At 31.8% G+C, this 19064-nt stretch overlaps 1 protein-coding gene and 1 long non-coding RNA gene across 3 annotated transcripts; one reads left to right on the forward strand and one right to left on the reverse strand.

The window, feature by feature from the left end:
- Nucleotides 1–5918: 5918 nt before the first annotated feature.
- Nucleotides 5919–15741, reverse strand: LOC108737034. 2 transcript variants are annotated; one of them, XR_001937808.2, is made up of 4 exons: nucleotides 15641–15741; nucleotides 8381–8558; nucleotides 7855–8090; nucleotides 5919–6251 (listed from the first exon to the last, which is right to left on the reverse strand). It is a non-coding gene; the product is annotated as an uncharacterized LOC108737034 (long non-coding RNA). The 2 variants fall into 2 exon arrangements; XR_001937807.1 differs by lacking the exon at nucleotides 15641–15741 and adding an exon at nucleotides 12048–12075.
- Nucleotides 12417–13252, forward strand: LOC108737032. The gene is made up of 2 exons (XM_018469683.2): nucleotides 12417–12624; nucleotides 12719–13252. Exons 1-2 carry the CDS (start codon nucleotides 12530–12532, stop codon nucleotides 13176–13178), a joined length of 555 nt encoding a protein of 184 aa, XP_018325185.1. The 5' UTR covers nucleotides 12417–12529; the 3' UTR covers nucleotides 13179–13252.
- Nucleotides 15742–19064: the final 3323 nt, after the last annotated feature.

Below are 19064 nucleotides of genomic sequence, written 5' to 3' on the forward strand. Positions count from 1 at the left end.
CACCATCGGATTATTATTTGTTCCGGTCACTCCAAAATTTTTTAGACGGTAAAACCTTCACCTCAAATGAGGAGGTCAAAAACCTCCTCGATCAGTTTTTTGCCAGCAAAAACCAAAAATTTTATGAGCGTGGAATTATGCTACTACCAGAAAGATGGCAAAAGGTGTTGGACCAGAACGGTTTATTATACGAAAACAGTCTTTCATTTCCACAAAAAAAACGAAATGGCTTTCCAAACAACCCTATACATACAGGATCGGACGAAGGTAATCCAGCGGCAGGAATTGTAATGCGTAGGAAAGCAGAAGATAGTGTTGAAAGTTATTTACAAACAAGCGATAGTATAGTTATAGTTAAATTAAACTCGAAACCGGTAAGAACGGTAATAGTGCAGGTCTATAAGACGTGTTAATTTTAATAAAAGGGCAGAAAAACCTAATAATTGTAGGAGACGCAGGTGACAGGAACGCACGTAGCATGCTGTTTTTTCTTTCAAAACCTTTTATAATCTGTATAAAACTGTCAACATATTTTTGTGTTAGAACAGCTCCATTGAGTTGTACCGTTTTAGTTTCGTTTTTTTTTCAGAAAGAACGTATTGATAACCCGAATATAAAAGATGGGATTGTCCACATTTAGTTTCAGAGATCTACGTTTTGATCCACCAAAAAGATACTAATAAAACAAAATGTACACTTAATATGTGATTTCGACTGGAGTGTTCGTGTAATTTTAAATTTATCCATATATGTATGTTTATGTACAAAAACACACTACACATATTTGTTTATACCTATACCTGTTACATGTAAACGATCATTTTTATTATTATATACGGTACCAAAGCAGAAAGAAATTTTAAAGTTGGAAAAACGGAAAGTTCCAATATTTGGTTTTCGTAGACAAAATTATAATCTCCAAAAAAATATTATTTTTGTATGAGACTGTACCCAGCGCACGTAAACATTCAATATATACACACATTCTTATACAGTAATAACCTTTCTACGTGTCAGATATTTTTATTTAAAATAACTGTATTTTCTAAACAAATTTGTCAAAAAATTCATAATTTTCGGATCCACATTGCATTAGTTTTAAGAATATTCTAAAATGTATTTTCAATTTGTTTGTAGGTAATGATCTCCAGCATGTGAATTATGCACTTTTTAATTGTTAATATTACGACACAGGCAGTTAAAGATTTTTTTTCTAATTACCTAAATAAAAGTCACTTTTATAAATTATTTATTTAAATATAATAGCATTCCTAAGAGGAAACGCTTCCTTAATTCGAAATTTCGTATTGAAATATGAATAAATCAGGAGAGAAGTAGAAAATATAAAAGATTTCGCAGTACATCAGGTTTAAGTGCTCGGAATAAAATCAAGTAAACTCATCAATAAATTTATTTTGTTTTTCAGGTACAATAATTTTCCAGTCCTTTAAACTAAGCCAGAAATAATTAGAAAGGTTCCAAACAATTGTAACAAAATTACCTAAAATGTTACATATATAGGGTGTCTCACGATGACCACCCATTAGATTGTTTCGGAAACTACTTCGATTTGAATTTTGAAAATTTGGACATTAGCGTTATTAGGTAATGCTCTCCTCAATTAAAATAACGGCATCTATATAGCACTTGAGGGTATAACTAACTTTTATAAGAATAATGTTGATGCAGCATTCTTACTGTAAAGTAGGCATTCTTTTTTGATATCTACTGCTCTGTATTACTTTTTTTAAAAAAGTTATTTAATATATGTAAGTTTGATTCTGTTCTGATTCGGACCTGTGGAGTCTACATCCAACATCGGAGATGACTGAAGAAGCTCGCCACTCGTACTAGCGAAACGTTAGGAAGCAACTACATCGTAGAATACAATGACGGGGATCCGGACAGTCAAAAGTGTACGCTAAATTTTTTATTAAACAATTTAAAAAAAAACTTTTTTTTAACGTTTGTGCTTATATCTCGGCTCCTTCCCACTTTTTATATAGCCCAGGCATTTAGAAAGTTGTTCCTTTGTCCATTTACTAAAATTGAGCCCAACTGCAAATTGCGATGTTTTTTTTTTATTGTTGCAATCTGTCGCTGAATCTTAAAAACACCGTTTTTCTGAAAAAATAAAAGGCTTTAAAAAGTTAAAAATTCTTAGAGAAGGACACCACCACCACCATATGTGGTATGTATATCACATTTTATATGATGACATATATAATCGACAAAGAAGTGATATATGAGTGAATCTGTGTCAGTGTAGAGAAGTTTAGTGAATTTAGAAATTATAAAATTTATTTTGAATGTAATTATAATAAAAGTCATACAGTACAGTTTTCGAAATGTCAAGAATACAAAATCCTACGTAAATTGGTTTATTGAATTTAATATTTAATCGTTCCATCTCTATTATAATCATATTTTCATTGAATATAGTACAACTATGGAAATTTGGTTTAGAAATGTAAAAATTAGCACCATATCTTCCTGTCCATTTCGTTACTAATTTAACGTCTCTATATTTTCGTACGTTTTCCATTGTTTTACCAAATACTGAGTTATTCATAAGTTTGTAAAAGTTTTTTTCGAATTCATTTTTACTAGCTTTCCGTAAATTCGTATTNTTAACTTTCAGTACTCTATAATTTTTTTCAAGTTTAATACCTAAGCTTAATGCTTGTTTTAAATTTCTATAATGAATAACATATTTTTTCTTATCACAAACTGTTGTTAAAAACATAAGTGTCTTTCAACCAGATGTAGGTGAAACTAAATGTTCCGGAAGTAATGGTAAACGTTTGTGTGTTTTGTGTAGTGCATCCGGATAATGTTATTCATTATTATCATTAATTTCATCAATATTAACTGAGTAAATGTCATGGACCCATTCAAATTTTCCTTCAGGTAGTGGAAAACTCATTGCATCACCATACAAATTGTTTACGTCGTAACACATTAAATATGATGTAGGTTCGTTAGGATTAAATTCATCTACCTTCTACCTCTACCATATACTTATTGTTTGCTTTTCCGTAGCGATTACAACATTGTGATATTCCTTCTCTTATACCTCGTTCTATAAACATTATCATATTAATATCAGTTAATAGTTCTAATTCAATTTCTGTGATTTTTAACATACTATCAAAAGCTAGACCTGGCGCAGCATAATAATGTAAAGTATCTAAATTATATGTTGTCCAGCATGTTGATCTAAAATTTTCCAATATATCAACAAGCAATATTCTGATGCATACTCTTGTAAATTATTAATTTTAAATGTCTTTCACACATTACATGAAAGGTTGTATTCCGTTTGAGAAATGTTACAATCATAAATTGAACTGTAAAAGCTTTCTCGAGGTGATGGTAATTCAATATCTTGTAATTTTTCCTAACAGTCTAGATATTTATACGGAAAAACACCCTTACACTGAACTAATTCAAATTCTTCATCATTTTTTGTTTCTTTTCTAAATAATATGATAATTTATATAAGCTGCTAGTCATAAAACGAAATGAGTCTAAAAATCTAAAACTTACATTAGTGTTTTCTATAAATTTTGTGAATAAAATATAGTACTATTTATTAACCGGCCATAAAGAAATATTACCTTTTATTTCTACGCTTAAAGCTTTAATTATGAAATGACTGTCAAATCCGGATAAATTGTGAAAAATTACAGGTATTGTATGACTATTCTTATAATTCAAGTTACAATTTGAATGCGCTGGACCTCTATAATTTCCTGTTAAATGACAGTGATCCTTTACTTTAACATTTTCACTACTAAATGGTTTACAACAAATATGACAATATATAACAGTAAGATGTTGATTTTCTTGTTCATATGATAATTATTTAATTGGAATAATGTTTGAAAAGATATTTTTAAATTCGAAAGCTAAAGTTTCAAATTCCTTAACGAACCATGTAATACAATCTTTCCCTGTGTATAACTTAAATTTAGAAAGAGAANATATAATTCAAGTTACAATTTAAATGCACTGGACCTCTATAATTTCTTGTTAAATGACAGTGATCCTTTATTTTAACATTTTCACTACTAAATGGTTTACAATAAATATGACAATATGCAACAGTAAGATGTTAATTTCCTTGTTCACATGATAATTTTTTAATTGGAATTATTTTTGAAAAAATATTTTTAAATTCAAAAGCTAAAGTTTCAAGTTCCCTAACGAACCATGTAACACAATCCTTCCCTGTGTATAACTTAAATTTAGAAAGATAATCATAATAACACTTTAGTTAATATGCAATACAGAAAGGCTCATGTTTCTGACACTTTTGCATTCTACTTGTGTAACACCATCTCTACGTTTTCAATTTCGCACCCAACCCGTCGTATAGTTCGTCGCATCGCCCGAGTACACTCGTCGATAGTGTCATCGTCGATTTCCGATATCATGACCAACCCCCTTCCAACGGAGTGGGAGTATAGGGCTCGCACTACCCTCTCGACTTTCCCTTCTTTACGTATGGGCTTTGGGCTGTTGAAGAAGATACTTTGAACTTACATTACAAAAAGAAATAAAGTATCTCGGAATCATATTTACACACACAGTGAACCCGCATGCAGACACTAAACACACATTGGCCAAAGTACGGAAACGCACTAACCTAATTTCGTTAATAAACGGGCGTATAAAAACTTGTAACAGATACACTCCTTCACACATACGAAAAACCTTCGTCAGACCGCCAATTGATTATATGGCAGCTACACTTACCACAACGTCGCGTAACCTAACCCGCAGGATTCTTGCAACCGAACGACGCATTTTACGTAAAGTCGCGAGATTAGACCAACACTTTCCGTCCAACACACTTTACAACTACATTCCAATTACCCCAATCCCCACACGAATCAATAACCTACAATCCAAATTCACTAAAAGAGTTATCGATAACAACAACCCTACATCAACAAGAACCCTAACCTACACTCCCCAACGAACAGCAAGATCCCCTTCCCTCCTGCCAAACTTCTGGCGATCATTCCAGATCTCCCTGAAGATCCCTGAAGAATACACAAACTATAACGAAAGACTCCCCAACCCCATAAAATAAAAACTCACACCCACGCCCGCATCCACACACAAACACCCACACACCCACCACACCCACACACACACACCCACACACCCACCACACCCACTACACCCACACACACACACACACACACACACACAAACCCAGGCATACACACACACACACACACCACACAAACAGACACATAATATAAAAACCACAATCGCATAAGAGATAGCTTTAAATTAAGTGGAAGCGGTACTGCAAAACAGTACTGTATGAAAATAAATAAAAGTAAAACTAAAAGAAACAGTAAGAAAAATTGCGAATATAAAGGTAGGAGACGAAAAATTAGAAGAATATAAGTCAGGACGAAAGGAGTATTAGGGTCGCCTTTAATAAAAAGAAGTCACTTCTATGCTCGCGAACAGTTAATTTAGAAATTCGGAAAAGGTTATTAAAAGTGTATGTTTGGAGCGCGGCGTTGAACAAGTGCGAAACATGGACAGTGGGCGCGGCGGAAAAGAAAAGGTTAGAAGCTTTCAAAATGTGATGTTATAAACGAATGATGAGGATAACGTGGATAGAAAAGGTTAAAAATGAAGAGGTATTACAAAGAATAGGAGAACGGAAGACTGTATGGAAATCAATAAGAAATAGGAGAGATAGGTTGGTAGGACACCTTTTCAGGCATGAAGATCTAGTCGGAGACATATTAGATGCAGAAACAGCAGTTAGGAGGGGTAGAGGTAGACCTAGGTTAGATTACTGTTCGCAAATGGTTAAGTATGTGGATTGTTCTAGTTTTAGGGAAATGCGAAGTTTAGCTCAGGATAGGATAGAGTGGAGGTACGTGTCCAACCAGTCTTAAGACTGACGATCTTATGATGATGATGAATCACATAATCAACAAACATATACGGCTGAAGAGGACTTAAGTGGTCCTAGAACGTCTTGAGGTAGAATGGTTTTAGTCGATACGTCCGAGGACACCTTCCACGGGAATCCGACACTACCCAGTCGTATGGACAGCTAGGTGTCTCCTTCTTCTAACAGCTCCTCTAGACTGAGCATCCTTCGGGGTCTAGTCTACCTTGGAAAATTAGTAGAGACCAGCGCCTACTGCATCCTTAGCACGGCTGACCGTGCTTCGCGCTCGCCTACTATTCGTTCGCGTATATTTGTGTACCTAAGACCACATATATACATATTATAAGTTTGAACGTTTTTCCCTTTTGTGTAAATAAATCTATTAAACCAGTGAACATTCTTTTTCTTTCTAAACATTATCGCCAATTCTTCAATGAACGCCTAATATTTATACATTTTAAGTCATTGTGTTTAACTAGTATACTTTCCAAATCAGCATAAAAATTACAAACGATACAATTTCCTTATTTTTAAAATTTTTAGATTTTAAATACTTTTCGTTAGCTTTTGGTAAAGTGATTTTTGTCTTGTTTAAATTTTTACAGTCAATTAAATGCGTTTTAAAGTTTGCTTTGATGTAAATTTGTTTAAGCAACGATTACATATCCATTCTCTAATTTTACTGTTTTTCATTTGTTTGTGTCGTGAAAGGTCATTAATTAATGCAAAATGAAATTAATTCAACGTTTCTTTCATTAAACTCAGTATAGGAATCTGAAAAATGATTTCTATCATCATTATCATTAATATAACAATTTAAATTATCACACGGAATCATTAATAAGTTAATATGAGGTGTAAAATCGGTTTTACTCAAACAAATGGGTACAATACTACTTTTATCAAGCGTGAAAACATTAATAGATAAATTGTTAATTTTTTGAAATTTATTTATATCGTTCAACTTAATTAGAAAATTGATTCCTTCATACTAATATCCTACTGAAGTGTGTATATGATGTTGTTCTATTTGGATTTCCATTGAACGATGAAGGATGTAGTGCAGCTACAACTGACCATAGAAAACGGAAGTTATCGTTATTTTGAATATTGATAACTGATTTTGAATTATTAATAAATGAAGGCATTTCTACATATGTTGAAATACCTACGTTAATTGGAGCATAATTATTAATATTTATTTTAAGTTGTATTATTTCGTAAAGGGCCCATCCTGACTCCCGTTCTTGAAATCCTTCTAGTTTTGTTAATATTTTGTTTTTAATGTTTTCATTGTACCAATCTTTTAAATTTGAATTGTGATCTATAACGCTATTTCTAGTTGTAAAGTGTTTAATTTCAGTCTCACCATTTTGAGGTTTTATAAAATTGCCATAAAAGATTGCATTTACCTTTAAAATAGACTGTCTTAAAGAATTTTTAACTTTTAAAGCGAAACTTTTGTAGGCTGCATCTAAAAATTTAATCGGTTCCTTAATTTTATAATTTACAATGCTACCAGTTCTAATTCTTCCTCTAAAACATGAATCTAGGTCTACCCATTGTATATTTCTATTTTTAGTTTTTTTTGATTTATTCACATTTGAATCAAGTNAAATATTTTAATTTAAAAGTTTAATAAATTTAGTGTAGTCATCCTTAGCTTTATTAATATGCCAACTTTTTCTATTTTCTTAATAAAATCCTTAAGAATAACATTAGCTTCCTTTACGAATTATAAAAAGTATTATTTTATCCCTGAAGATCCAAATCCACAATTTGACTTATTTGTATTATCTAATGGTGAACATTCAACAATTGTTGACAATTGTTGGATATGATATTTTTTCACAATTTAACTGAGCTATTCTATCACCTATCTCTAGTACAAATTCTTTATTAGAATAATTAAATAATAGTACCTTAATTACACCTCTGTAGTCTTCGTCAATAACATCTGCTCCTACGTCTATAGAATGATTGGCGGCTAGTTGAGATCATGGAGCAATACGACCGTAATGACCTATCCATAGTTGAATTTTGATTCCAGTATCAACAAGAGTTTGACCACGGGCAGGAACTTCGTAACTATAGGCACTTCTCAAATCGATACCTGCAGCCAAAGGTGTTGCCTTCGTGAGAGGTTGACTATTATCTGCTATTTTAACATATTTTAATAGGAGAATCAATGATGATGCTATAATAAATACAAAAACTATAAGCATGCAATAAAAGTAAAAATTAAAAAAAATCACTACTTCCTCATTTTATAGCAGAAAGTTGTTTTTTAATATAACAAGAGGTGAAGAGGTTGTTAGTTTAAATAAACGTGTTTTGATAGCTTTCAGTAGAAATTGTATTAAAGTAGAAGATAATAAAAAGAAATTTTATATGGAATGAAATTTATGAAAATATGCTACAAACATATTTGTTTAATACATTTTATACCATTTTTTGAGTACTCAACCGTTGCGTTCCCTTTTAATGATGATGAATCAGGTTGGTCTTCAAATCAGTAATAAATTCTAGCCCTCGTCGTAATCTGAATACCTTCCAGGTGGTGATCTGACCGTAGCACGTCTCTAGGCTGATATTATACAATAAATAGCATGTCTACGGCACCATGCTATAATAATATAATAATGTAACGATATACTACATGCTGGTTTCTAAGTAAAGAAGGTTTTATTTTGTATATGTTTAAACTGGAAGTGCGTTAAATTTATTAAATATTTATAATTAAAAAATATTTGGTCTAGTTGGCTTTGTTGAAGTGCGGACGTGTTGTGCCCAGCTCTGCGCGTTTGTATAGCATTAAGATGAATTTTAAGCGATTTGGGCTTTGACTTTTGAGTGGCAAAAAGAGGATATTATAATCAGTAAATAGAATAAACAACTTCTGGTTTTTAAGGGTTCCTTTTCTAAGTGAGTAATTTTTAAGTTAGTAGCATTAATTTTGATTGTGTGACGCGGACATAGCGGGAGATAGTCTCTTAGAAAAAAAAGTTAACATAAAAACTTATTTTATCAAAAAGGCAAAGTAATTTAGTGTATGAATTGTGTTGCTGTTAAAAGAAATTAAGAAAAAATAGCAGAAAACCAGACTTGACACGAAAGTACATAAAAAACCGACTAGGGAGCTAAATGACGACATAATGCATTTTGCATTGTTAAAAAAAATATCAATTCGCTATGTCTGAATGAGACAGTAATCGAAACTTAAAAAGAACTAAAAAAAAAAGAGACAAACCACACGGGTCTAAAAACGGAAGTCGATCATCATCAAACTCAAGCAAAGGCAACAGCACAAAGGCTAGAGAAAAGTACAGAAGAAGCTAAAAAAAAGGCTTAAAAGAGCCCAGAAAGTAAAGACAGTAAAAACATAGTGTAAAAAACAAAAATAAGGAGACAATGGGCGGAAAAGATTCACTGATGCAAATGTTAGAGAAAAAATGGAAGGAAAACGAAGAGAAACAATAGAAAAGAGACGAAGAAAAGAAATATAGATGGAAAAACCTGCATGAAAAAATAGAGAAGGGAAACGACAACTTGAAGAACAAATTTATAACCCTATAAAAAAATATAAGACAGGAAATGAATAAAATGAAACTGGACATCAAAAGCTTGAAAAAAGAAAACCAAGAAAAAGAAAAGAAGATGAACACGTATGAACAAAAAATCACACTAATTGAGGAAACAATCGGTGAACTACAAAAGAAATTAAAAGAAAAAATGGAAGAAGTAGAAAAGGTATTACAGAAAAGAAAAATGAGAAACTGGAAGCAGACACTCAAGAGTCACCTGGTAAAAGCGGCGAGAAAAGAAATAAGCGACTGAAATGGCTAATGGAAAGTTCAGAGAGAAAGAAGGAAGAAGAATGTAATTATTGGCCGAACAGACATAAAGGATAAGAAGAACTAAGAGAAATGCGTGGAGAAAAAGCTAGGAGCAAAAGTAATAGTACAGAAATTCTAGCTCATAAGAAATGTAGAAAATACCCTAGGAACACAGCTGGAAAGTATAGAGCAAAAAAACAATGTTATGAAAAACAAAAAATACTGAGACAAGAAAAAGACAAAATATTTATCAACAATGACACACCATGGCTGGAAAAACTGAGTAGAAAAGGAGTCATCAAAAAAGCAACAGAACTCTAAGAGAAAAAGGAACAAAGTGCAAAGTTAGCTATAACAAAATAATAACAGAACAAGAAGAGCTATACTGGGATAAAAGGAAGGAAAATGGTTTCGGAAGGAAAGACAGAAGAATAGAATCACCGTCCAGGAATAACTATAAGAAAAACATGCAAATGGTATTCTGGAACGTAAGGGGCATAAATGGTTTAAACGAAGAGGATTGGCATGAATTAAGGAATAACGACATATTAAATGTGACCGAGACCTGGATAGAAAAAGAAAAAGATGTTCAATTAGAGCGACAGCTAAAAACATATGAAATCACGAAAATAAACGCCAAGTGAGAAAAGAAAAAAGGAAGACCCAAAGGAGCTATGGTCGCAGCTTTCACAAAAAACTTGCTAGATAAAGAAATTACTACCAAAAAAAGAAACTGAGTTGATAAGGAACGACTTGAAGATAGGAGGTGAAGAAATAATAATTACGAGTGAAAATAAATAAGAAAATTTTGAAAGGATGACAAAAATCATAGAAGAAAATAAAGAAAAACCGATAATAATAGGAGGAGACTTTAACGCTAGAACAGCTAGAAATGGAGGCAAAGTAGAAGATAAAACAGGAACAGAACTTAGAAATTCAGACGACAAAACTGTAAATGAATTTAGGAAATAACTATTAAACTGGATGGAAGAGCAAGGTCTGTACATAATGTATGGAAATTTCACAGAAAATGAAAATGCATATGACATATGCTGGAGCAGCGGGAAAATCGGTGATTTATTATGTGATAACAAACAGAATCGGAGAAGCGAAAATCAAAAGAATGGAAGTTAAACAAGGGATAGCATCGGATCACTTAATGATACAAATTGAGTTGAATGTCGATACAGAGGAAGTAAAGGAACAGGAGAAAGACAGAGAACTTATAATATGGAATGAAGAGACATTGAGTACTTTATAAATTAGCTGAATAAAGCAGTACCAGCAAAGACCTGGAAATACAATGAAGAAAATTTAAATAGGAGGAGTAATTATGAAAAAGAAGAAATTAATGTTAGCGTCTTACGCGGATGATATAGTATTGATAGCGAACAATAAAGAGGGGATGACAGAGATGATGAGAAAAATGGGAAGAAAGAGCCCTAGAGATGAATACGGATAAGTCGAAGATAATGAGAAGCAGAAAAGGTGGTGGAAGAATGAAAAAGATAATATTTACATGAGAAAGAAAATAAATTGAAGAAGTAAAAATCTACAACTACCTAGGCTGCTTCATACAGAAGAACAACGGAAACAAAAAGCAAATAAAAAACTTAAAAAAAAAGGCAACTACAGTCTTAGGGAAAATATGGAGTATATCTGAAAGAAATTTCAAGGAAACTTGGGAAAAGAAAATGTATTTATTTGAGGTACTGGTAGAAAGTATACTAATGTATGAAGCGAAAATATGGGAATAGTCAGAGCACAAAGTATTAGAAGGATCCTCAGGCTTGATCAAACAACACCAAGCTACCTACTAAAATTAAAAACAGGCAAAGAAAAAATGGCATGAAAAAATTAGAAACGAGGGAAGCAATCTACTTAAAGAATGCCTAAGTAAAAGATAAGATAAAATTAAATACAGAAAAAAAATAGCAGAAAAGCCGAAGTTAGAGAGAAGGAATTACTAGAAATGAAATGGACACCTGACTACTTTAATCAACTTACGGAGAATAACAGCGACATATGAGCAAAAGCAGAGAAAATTGAAAAATTGAAAAATTGAAACAGGGCAAGCAAAAACTAGAGGAAAAACTAATTTCATCGAAATAAGCAAAGCAATATAAAGAAATACACCCAATCAATATACCGGCATACTTGAAAGAGGAACACAAACGCAAAAACAAACTGGAATAAGTGAGCACACGAGGAAAGAGCAAGAAAGTTGGATGTTAATAAAGCTATTATCTATCAATCTAATTAAAAAAATCATTACTTACCTAGAGTTTCACTCGTAGGGTAAACACACACAGCTTTATTTAATGTATATTTTAAATGGAAGTGTGTTAAATTTATTACATATTTATAGCAGAAAGTTTTGTTTTGATATAACAAGTGAAGAATTGCAACAAAGTAGCAGATTGTTAATATTTATAGTTGTTTTTTATGTGATAAGAGGTGAAGAGGTCGTCGATAGATAAAGTTAACAGTTCAATTAAATGTAGATAACGAAATGTATTTTGATGGTATCAAGTGAAACATTTTGAAAATATAAACTAAGCAATTTACGAAATTATATCATTAGTAGTCAATTTTGAAACTACAAAAGAAATTATAAACTACACTAATTAACTGATAATATATTTATTAAATGCAAATTCTGTGTAAATAATTTTAAAAATTAATGATTAGTATATATTGATCCAGTCTTCATAACCACCTATTCATACTTCTAAAGTTCTCAACAACGAAAGCAGCAACAATGGCAAATGTACCATGTACATTAGTTTTGAAATCTACTGATACATCAATGGTAACACCTGACTCTGTCTATGTTGCAGCGAAACAGATGTTTAAGTAAGTGCTCTGTCGTTTTCTTTTTTTTTATAATAAGTATTATTTAAACGAATGAAACGTTGAATTCATAAACTAAATTTCTTTGTATTTATAGATTTGGTGTTAGAATAATTGAAAAACGAGAAAATGTAGTAATGGTTAAGCTATCGTACACCCCGAGAGCTGATACAATGCTAAAAAAATTAGGAAATTTACCTATCGTACATTTAAAATTACCGACGGAGGATAATAATGAATTGCAAATATTACAAAAACTATATCAAGGATATACATTCAATTTAAAGGGCGATGAAGGAGAAAGTTTGCAAATGGTGAAAGATGATACAAAAGATAGGGTAATGGTAAGTATTGGAAGAGAAACAGACAAAATAGTGACGCAGCAACCGCAAACAAGTGGAAAAAGAATGATCAATCAAGTCAATTCAGTGTCTGCAAAAACAATGGAAAACGAAGGAAAATGTAACAAAAAGAAAAAAATGAAAACATTAAAAAATAGGATGATCAAAACATGTTGGTGCAGTAGCAGCAACCGCAATCGCCACACTAAGAAATAGTATGATGATGACGAATTTAATTTTAACAGTTAAAAATATTCATTTCAAGAATTGTAATTTGCTCATAATTGAATAATAAAATATATAAATAAACGTTTATCTTTTTTATTCAGTGTTTAGTTGTTAAAATTATTATCTACCAAATTTTTTTTAGAATTTTGCGACAAACATAACTTAACCGTCGCCAATACTTTATTCAACCATCACGTTAGCAGGCGCTAAGGTAGGAGACGTCTTGAGTTAGAAAAGCTAAAATGTAATGAAACGCGTAATAGGGTAGGTACAAAACCAGACGAAATACTAAAGACAGCGGGAGAAACGAATTACAGAATAGAGACAGAATGGAACTGCATGAAAACGTGCCTACAGTTAGCAGCTACAGATATATTAGGTCTTAAACAAAACGAAAGTAGGAAACCGTAAAAAAAAGAAAAAAAAAAGAGGACAGACGAAAAAGGGCGAAAAAGACGTAAGGTTATCAAGTGGGTAATAATTAGGAAATGTAGGACATCTAAGCAACAGTGGATTGATAGGGGGTGTAAAAAAGAAGAAAATTTTGAAGTAGGTAAAACCGATGAGGCTTATGATATAATTAAGAGGAATTTTAGAGATGCAGGGTACAGTAGTAATAATATAAGAAACGAGACAGGGGTAATTTTGATAGAAAATGGGGAAAAAGCTGCTAGGTGGAAAGAATATTTAGAGAACCTTTACGCAGGCCATGATTTAGGAGATATACTTATTAAAGAAGGAAGATAGTGTGGAGGTAGATGAGCTAGGTTATTACATAATGAGAGAAAAGTTCGATATAGCATTAACTAACTTAAATAAGACGCCAGGTGTAGATGGGATACAGGGGGAAATTATAAAACATGCAGGACAGGAGGTTAGAAATCGTATACTTAAGCTAGTTAGTCACATTAAGAACAATTAGATTAAATCTTATTTAGAATTGTACAGAAAAGGATTGAAAATAGGGCGGACAAACTATTAGGGAAAGATGAATTTGGATTTAGAAGAAATAGAAGAACGCTGGAGATCATTCTATTTAAAGGGTAACAATAGAGAAAATGACAGAAAAAGGAAAGAGTGCGTACACAGGATTTGTAGATTTAAAAAAGGCGTTTAAAACAATGTTAAATATATGTACTTAAAAATGTAGGTTTGAGTTACAAAGATAGAAGAGTGATGCTTAGTTTATAAGAACAACAGGCAGTTATAGAGCTGGGGCTGCAACGTAATGAAGTAAGTATTAGAAAGGGAATCAGACAGGGATGCACACTGTCACCGCTACTTTTTAATCTATACGTTGAAGACGCAATCAACATCATTAAAGACAGTACAACTGAAGGGATAGATATACAGCGGCAAAAGATTAGTAAGCTTAGATTTGCAGATGATATAGAAGTATTAGCATCTAACAAGGAGAAGTTATAGATAGCTTTAAATAAAATGAAAATAAATAAAAGTAAAACTAAAATACTGGTATGCAAGGGAAAAAGAAGTAGGGAAAGATCGAATATAAACATAGGAGACGAAAAATTAGAAAAAGTGGCCGATTTTAGGTACCTATCTAGGAAGTCAGATAAGTCAGAACGGAAGGAGTAGTAGGGATATAAAGCAGACAATAGCACATGGTCGAGACGCCTTCAATAAAAACAAGACACTGATATGCTCGCGAATGGTTAATTTAGAAATTCTAAAAAGATTGTTAAAGGTGTATGTTTGGAGCACGGCGCTGTACGGGTGCGGAACAAGGACAGTGGGCGCAACGAAAAAAGGAAAGGTTAAAAGTATTTAAAATGTAGTGTTACCGGCGAATGATGAGAATACCGTGGATATATAAGGTTAGAAATGAAGAGGTATTAGAAAGAATAGGACTCTATGAAAGTCAATTAGAAATAGGCGAGATAGGTAAGTAGGACATCTTCTCAGGCATGAAGGTCTAGTCAGAGATATAGTAGAGACAAAACCGGAAGTTAGGAGGGGTAGAGGTAGACCTAGATTCGATTACTGTTCGTAAATAGTTAATAATATGGGTTGTTCTAATTTTAGGAAAATACGATGATTAGATCAGGATAGGAAAGAGTGTAGGTACGTGTCCAATCAGTCTTAGGACTGACGACCTTATGATGATGATTTCAAGAGACAGTAGTTAAATTTCCCACCTTCCCATGACAATCCGTGAAAGTTTCTCAACAACCAATAATCTTCGTATTTATAAATCAGTGATAATGATTGATAATGGTGTGGAGGTTTAAACAAAAATACGTTCATTTCTTTGTTCAAAAGATTAGTGTCTGTTTTAAAACTTTGTAAATCAACGATTTTAGATTTTCCATTTTTTTTTCTTTTACCCGTGCACACTCTTCTGCTTCTTCTACTGACTAGATTCCTTATTTTTTTCTAAATTTATACCAACAAAAATATAAAAAAATTGGAGAACATCACCTGATACTTACATGATTTTCAACTTAGATTCGAACTTGAAATGAAAACTGAAATATTTACAAATTCAGACGTTTATCTTCGTAACCTGAGGACCCCTTTAAATAAAAATGGGACAGTGCTTATGGCCTTCAGACTTTAGTAATTCTGTAAATGTGCACAGAATACATTTCATATTACTATAGGTACATCAGTTTCGCCTTGACATTTAAGACATCTGAACTTAATTTTTCTATAGAATACGAACACTCGTAAGTGGATTGTAATTCACGAATCCTTCGTGAATAATTAGACAGTACGCAGACGTTTTTGCAGGTATATTTTCAACCGTTTCAAATTCTAATCGAATATCAATAGCATTATTTTTAATAGTTTCACTTTCATGTAAGCAATGTGAGCAATCAATAATAACCACTAGCGGTGCACGTTTCTTAAACAAATCTGGTGTTAGGGCAGGTTCGTCGCTACTTTTATTCCGATAATACGATCGTTGAAATTTGCTATACATTTGACAAAATTGCAAATTGGTTTTGTTGATAATTTATATTAATATTGTCATACGGATTATCTACTTTTAAATTATGTTTTTTATCAGTTTGAAAAGCTATTATGATAAATCGTGTTTTTTCTATATATGATGCCGATTTAACCGCCCACGTATGATGCCTGGTTTATTGTTGAAGTAACGGATATTCATGTGATTCCAACTTCTAAGCGTAATTGGTAGACTGACATTTTTTTCAATATAGTCCAATAATTGATTTTTTCATAATCGGAAACTGTTAAGTGAGGTACTTTCCATACAATTCTGTTTAGCGTGATTTTACCCAATTCGTATCTAATTTCTTCGAATAGAAAGGTAAAGGCATTGTTAATCAATGTGACAGTTGCCGATTTATTTCCATGGGTTTTTGTTAATTTTCCTTTCAATTATAGAAAACTATCACACAGTAATGTAATGATATCTTGTTGTTGTTTGGGAATTCTGCATTCATCGTTATAATTAAACGTATTTGCTGCATACTGCTGATGAGAATGTAATTAGATTTGTTATCAAATTATCAAAGTTGATCTTTTCATTAACCCTTAATATATTTGTCATTATTATTTTTCAATTTAAAACCGAGAGAGTAAAAACTTTTTGTTTTCCAATGTTAGTCTTTTAGACTTATGCTTATTACTAATTTTTTTAACTATTGATAGTGTATTTATATCTTAATCAGTGGTATTTACTGCTATCATTAAATATTACAACCAAATCTCTTAATTCACTCTTTTTCGTAGATGTAGTGTAACTGTGATACCTTCTTGTCTGAAATTAACTAAATTTCCATTTTGATGTACTGTTTTAAGGGTTATAATTGTTATTTATATGAGTAGTAATCGGTAAATAAATTACATTGTTTGGTTTCTCTACAATTTTATAACCAGGTGGAACGGTTGGGTAGAGTGCATGAATCCTATGCACCGATTCTCCTTTGCTGTAAGAATTTGTTACTATGTTAGATTCAACACGAATTATGTTAACTCGTATAATATTAATTGGAAAGTCAGAAATATGATGTTTATCTTTTTTTAAAATTTGCTTGTTGAATTCCAACAATTGTCCAATTGAATTGTCTTTTGAAAAATCAATAGTTTTTGTACATTTTATTTCACATTTGAGTGTATTGTTATTGGCATATACCGTTCTTCATTAATTTAAACTAGTTCTGTATGTACTCATTAATATCCTTTACTTCATAACTCCCTACAAGTATTTCTATTACCTTAGTTTAATATTCTTTCTTCTTTTTAGTAATTTTCGTAGTAGAAATTTTAGTTTCAATGCCACTATCATTATCATCGTTTATTATGTAATGGAATTTATTGTTTTTAGTATCAATGCTTGGTATGGCGTTGTTTACATCTAGGTCTATTAAACCAATCTCGTATGAAGAATTTTCATCTAAATGAATTGCTGGATAAAAATCGTTGCTTAAAATGGAAGATTCGTTATAAGTAAACATTAGTAGATCAGACATCTCTCTCTATATTTCTCTATATTGAAATCGATAGTTTTAGACAAAATACTCGTATATTTTATTAAGTTTTATTTTTATATAAATAAAAAATTAATACATAACTGACGACAATTCCAAGTATTATATGACTGATAAAGTGTACAATTATATAGTACTTTACATAATCCTTTTGAATTAAAATAATTAATCGCTTCCAACGGTGGTCTTAAATTACCAAACGAATCGAAATACTGTACGACAGATCCATTTTTATTATAAGCCGTCCAGTGGGTTTCACTACCGCTATCGCTATCTAAATTTCTAACACCCGACTCATGTTTTGTAATTTTTTTAGGCAATCGATCACGTGAAAATATGCCACGAAAAATTGACACTTTAAATGCTCTTACAAATTTATAAATATCGACCTTAGTTAGAGGTTTATTAGGTAATTCTATTGGAAATTGTTCTTTCTTATTCATAAAAACAGACCCAGTCCTTTTCTGTACGGATCCAAATATAACCCTTTTCCCCCTTTCACAACTATAGCTTCCATCTTTCGATTATGCTTTTGATTTTCTTCAAGTTTACGTTTTGCATTTCTAGCTGAATTTATTGCGTTAGTTATTTGTGTCGCGCTACTACCAAATGCTCCCAAAAAATATTGGTATCAACGGTAGAATGCCACCAGTTCTAGGAATTTTAATTACACGTTGTGTTGTCTTTTTACCATGACTACTATTACTGCCCACAGTTGTTTGCTTCGCGATTGGAGTAGTATGTTTAGGTTTCTTTCGAAATATTTCTTTCTTTAAATTTTTAATGAGCCCACTAAAAGATATTTTAGGCTATTTTTGTTGTTTTCTTTTTCTTCTTATTTTTGATGATAATGATAACTGTTTTTGCTGTGATTGTCTTTTTAGCCGCATCTTGTTGCCATTGATACGAGAGAATAAACTTGAACTAAATTAGTTGTCAGAGTTTTATCTTTTTATTAGGAACATCTGTTTGATAATTATCATTATTATCTTTAAAATCAAATTTTCTTTTCTTTGACTTAACTAAATTTTAATATGTTTGATGGGATAATATCAGGACGATCACCATCAACATAAACATCATTATTCATATGTTTTAGTGGTCTAGTGGTCGTAGTCGTAGTCGTTGAGTAGTCTTTATATTTTTAAAATCATTTTCACCTTTATGTTTTATTTTATTAGGTCGATTTATTTGTAAAATATTATCATTATGTTCATTTTCATTATCATTATTGTTGATATTACCATTTGATTTTGTAACAGTATTTGATGTATCCATGATTTATAGATAACCTAAATTAACCTAACTTTATATTGGCTTTCATCGCACCATCCACTTCTGATGCAGCCATCTTTTCACCTGCCCTTGAATTATCAACTTTCAATCGTGTTAACGC

Source organism: Agrilus planipennis, unplaced genomic scaffold, assembly GCF_000699045.2.
Source record: "Agrilus planipennis isolate EAB-ADULT unplaced genomic scaffold, Apla_2.0 scaffold113, whole genome shotgun sequence".
In the NCBI taxonomy this organism is placed as follows: domain Eukaryota; kingdom Metazoa; phylum Arthropoda; class Insecta; order Coleoptera; family Buprestidae; genus Agrilus; species Agrilus planipennis.